This window comes from Leopardus geoffroyi, chromosome D1, assembly GCF_018350155.1.
Source record: "Leopardus geoffroyi isolate Oge1 chromosome D1, O.geoffroyi_Oge1_pat1.0, whole genome shotgun sequence".
Classification (NCBI taxonomy): Eukaryota; Metazoa; Chordata; class Mammalia; order Carnivora; family Felidae; genus Leopardus; species Leopardus geoffroyi.
In genome coordinates, this window is record NC_059329.1 from 58,630,805 (window position 1) to 58,635,450 (window position 4,646).

General features: G+C 41.4%; 1 protein-coding gene across 1 annotated transcript; it reads left to right on the forward strand.

Moving 5' to 3' along the window:
- The first annotated feature begins 455 nt into the window (after positions 1-455).
- On the forward strand, positions 456-766 carry LOC123600406 (high mobility group nucleosome-binding domain-containing protein 3-like). The gene has a single exon (XM_045482470.1). It carries the CDS (start codon positions 470-472, stop codon positions 764-766), a length of 297 nt encoding a protein of 98 aa, XP_045338426.1. The 5' UTR covers positions 456-469.
- Positions 767-4,646: the final 3,880 nt, after the last annotated feature.

Sequence of the window (4,646 nt, forward strand, 5' to 3'; positions counted from 1 at the left end):
TGCTTCAGCTTCTGTGTCTCACCCTCTCTCTACCCCTCTCCTGCTCGCACTCTCTGTCTCTCTCTCTCTCAAAAATAAACATTTACAAAATAATAGTAATAATAACAAAATATATCAAATAATGAAATGGAAGAGCTAAAAGCACAATCAACAGCAACAAGAATATACAAATAGAATTTCATCACAGTGAAAAAGGTTAGTGCCTCGGAGAACACCATCAAGGAAATGCAAAGACAACCCACAGAACGGGGGGAGATATTTGCAAGTCTTATATGGGATAAGGGACTTGGATCTAGGGTATATATAAAAAGATTACAATTCAATAATTAAAAAAAAAAAAGCAGGGGGTGCAGGTCAGGTCAGAGAGGCCAAGCTGTCCTGTACCCTTTGCGTGAGCAGCTGCAGCGGCAGGTGCCAGCAGGTCCAGCCCGTTGCTTTACTTTTTTGCTGCTGCCCAAACATAGTCATTATGTCCAAAAGAAAGTCTCCAGAGAATACAGAGGGCAAGGTCGGATCCAAACCAACTGAACAGGAGACCACCAGACAGTCTGCCAGATTGTCAGCGAAACCCGCTCCACCAAAAGCTGAACCTGAACCAAGAAAAACATCTGCGAACAAAGAACCTGGCACAAAGACTAACAAAGGCACTAAAAGGAAAGAGGGAGAGCAAGAAGCTGGAAAGGAAGATACCGCACCATTTCCAAATGGTGAAACTAAAGCTGAAAAGGTGCGGAAAGCTGAACCTGTAGATCACAGGGTAGGCTGAATCGTGAAAAATTGGGAGTTGATTTTATACACCTCTTGGGACAACTTTTTTTTTATATAAGAAAAATAATTTTTCTAATGTTTATTTATTTTTGAGAGAGTGAGAAAGACAGAGCACGCGTGGGGGAGGGGCAGAGAGCGAGGGAGACACAGGATCAGAAGCAGGCTCTAGGCTCTGAGCTGTCGGCACAGAGCCCAACACAGGGCTCAAACCCACAGATGGTGAGATCGTGGCCTGAAGCCGAAGTTGTATGCTTAAAGACTGAGCCATCCAGGCGGCCCTTTTTTATATAATTTTTTAATGTTTATTTATTTATTTATTTATTTATTTATTTATTTATTTATTTTGAGAGAGAAAGAGAATATGCAAACGAGGGAGGGGCAGAGAGAGAGGGAGAGAGAGAGTCCCAAGCAGGCTCCATACTCTCAGCACAGAGCCTTATGCAGGGCTTGAACCCATGGACCGTGAGACTATGACCTGAGCCAAATTCAAGTCAGATGCCTAGCCGACTGAGCCACCCACCTGCCCTTGGGACAACTTTTTAAAGCCATTTTTACCAAGTATTCTGTAAATGCTAATTTTTAGGACGCTACTTTGTATAAGGATGGACATTTTATCTTTTCATAGTCCTGCTTTTTGGAAATTTCCATCATCCTCAAGTAAAATAAATATCAATTTAATATTGGAAACTGTGTGTAGAATCGATTCAGAATTTCAGGCACTGGCTTTAAAAATTGAGTCCTGTGCATACTGTGGTATTTTTACTATACATATTTGAATTTTCACAGTTTTTCTAGAGCAGTAATCGGTGGTACTTTTTAATCTAGGTTTTATTCTATATGATTTTAATGAAACATGGAGAGTTTGTGGCCATCTGCTGACTATTTGTGGTTTAAAATAAAAGGTTTTCTTGCCTGCAAAAACAAACAAGCAAGTAAATAAACAAATAACCCAATTTTAAAAATGGGCAATGGATCTAAGTACACATTTTCCTAAAGAAGATGGAAAATAAGCAAATAGATAAATAAACAATAAACACAAGAAAAAATTCTTGGCATCCTTAGTCATCAAGGAGATGTAAATCAAAACCACAATGAGATACATCTTAACCACAAGGATGGCCATAATAAATAAGTCAGAAAATAACAGGCTGGCAAAGATATGTAGAAATCAGAATCTTAACAGATTGCTAGTTGGAATGTGAAATGGTACGATTACTTTGAAAAACAGCTTCGCACTTCTTCAAACAGTCAAATATAGAGTTGCCACACGACTTAGCAATTCCTCTCCTAGGTGTCTACCCAGGAGGAATTGAAATGTACGTCTGTGCAAAAATTTGAACACAAATGTGTATAGCAGCGTTATTCCTAATTGCTAAAAGGTAGAAACAACCCAAATGTCCATCAACTGATGGATGCATAAACAAAATGTGGTACATCCATACAATGCAGTATTCTTCAGCCATAAAAAGGAATGAGATACTGATACCTGCTACAACATGGATGAACCTTGAAAACTTTATGGTATATGGGAAAAGTCACAAAAGACCACACACTATACGATTCCATTTATATGAAATGCTCAGAATAGGTAAATCTGTAGAGATACAAAGATTTGTGGCTGTTTAAGGGCTGTGGGTGATAGCTAAAAGGTACAAGAGGGTTTTTTTTGAGATGATAGAAATGTTCTAAAATGCAATGTAGTGATTGTATATCTACGTATTGTATCACTATATATTGTATTATACATAGCATCATTATATATTGTGTATATCTGTGAATATTCTAAAAACCATTGAATTATATATTCTAAATGAGTGAGTTAAATGATATGTGAATTATGTATCAATGGAGATATTTTAATACTATATATATTCAGAACTTTTTAGTTGAAAGGTAAAATACCAAAACCAACAGCTAGCAGCCCAAGGTGGTCAGATGACAGATTATTTTCTTTTGTAATTTTTCCTATTTTGAGGAGAAAAAAAAACCGTGAAGCACCTATTCTAGATTTCCAGAGAACGAAGGGACTAACAACCAAATGCAAGGAGTGAACATTGATTGGATCCTGGACCCCCTCCCCCCAAACAGGTATAAAATACATTTTAGGAAAATTGGGAGAAATGTAAATATGGACTGGCTATTAGATGATAGCATGGAATTATTTATCCTTTTGTAGGATTGTGATTGTGACTGTGTAGGACGTTGTTCTCAGGAGCTACTTGCTCCAGGTATTAAGTGTTATTTAGTGTCATGGTATCTACAACTCTCAAATGGTTCAGTTTGTTTGTTTGTTTGTTTGTTTGTTTGTTTGGGGGTTTTTTGTTTGTTTGTTTTTTAAGTAGGCTCCATGCCCAATGTGGGGCTTGAACTCATGACCCCGAGACTGAGAGTTCCCTGCTCAGGGTGCCTGGGTGGTTCAGTTGGTGGAGAGTCTGACTCTTGATCTTGGCTCAGATCATGAGCTCCTGGTTTGTAGAGTCGAGCCCTGCATCAGGCTACATGCTGACAGTGCAGAGTCTGCTTGGGATTCTCTCTTTCCCTGTCTCTCTGCCCCTCCCCCCACAAAATAAATAAACAAACATTTTTTAAAAGTTAACTACATTTATTAAAAAAAAAAAAAAGTTCCATGTTCTACCGACTAAGTCAGCCAGGCACCCCCAAATGGTTCAGTTTTTTTTTTTAAAAAGAGAAAGCAATGAAGCAATAAGGCAAATCATTAACTGTTGAATCCAGGGATGCATATGGATGCTTATTTTATACTTTTCTTTTTTCCCTTGTGGTTTACATTTTCTTTAAAAAAAAAAATGGGGAGAAACATAAAAAAACAAATCACCCCACAGGGCACATAGTAGAGCCTCTCTGGGGTCAGGAGAGTAAAAAAAGACCTGAGGCTGGGGGGAGGGTAGCCAGGGGGCCAAGATCTGGAGCTCCCCCTTCTGGAAGGGATGTGCCCAGAGGGATGGGCAATGGGAAGAAGCCTCTTTTTCTGGCACCAATCCACGTTAGCAAGGTGGCTTTATATGCATGTTCTCATTCAATCCTCTCCACATCTCCACGAGGTAGGCACTGTTATTATGCCCATTTACAGTTAAGGAACTTGTGACCAGAGTTCAGTAACTACTTGGAGACCCTTCCCCTGGTCCAAGGGCTGTGCCCAGGCTCCCAGAGAGATTACAGGATTATGTCCCTAGGATCAATCTGTGGACAGCCTGACGTAGCCCCTGGCCTTACGGAAGAAAGGAGGTCCCCAGAAATCAGGACCTCAGCTGAGTAGCCTGACTCAGAAGGGATGGAGTTAGAGTTTGTGGTATGGACTCCTGCCAGCACTAGGGGGTCAAAGCAAGAGATAGGCAGAGGAGGGGAGGGAATTGCGGGAAAGCTGTGTTGGCCACAGGTACCCAGGGCTATGACCTTTCTGACCTCATATTCTGGCACTCTGTCTTTCCTCAGCTGTTGCCCTCAAGCTTACACACATAAACTCACTCCTCTATGCCTTTTCACAGGCTATTCCCTGAACCTGGAATGCCCTCGGTACAGAAGAAAAATTACTATTATTCTCCAAGACCCAGCTCTGTGTGTCTGGCCCTGGGCTCCTACCTCCACTCTGCCCCTCTCCATTAGATGAAGGTCCCTAGGGCCTGGCCCAAGACTGGCCCAGAGGACAGTTAGTGAGATTTGCCATGATGGTGATTTCTCTCCTCCACGGCCCTGTGGTGTTCAGAGCTCTCCCTCTGCCCTGGACTTTCTGTTATCACTTCATGCCGGTGGTCACTCCCCGTGGGCTACTCCCCTTTACATCTGGGGCCAGAATCCCTTCTTCATCCCAGCGCCTACCACTGGGCGGCACAGAGGGCCTTCACTGAATGAAGTTTCTTAGT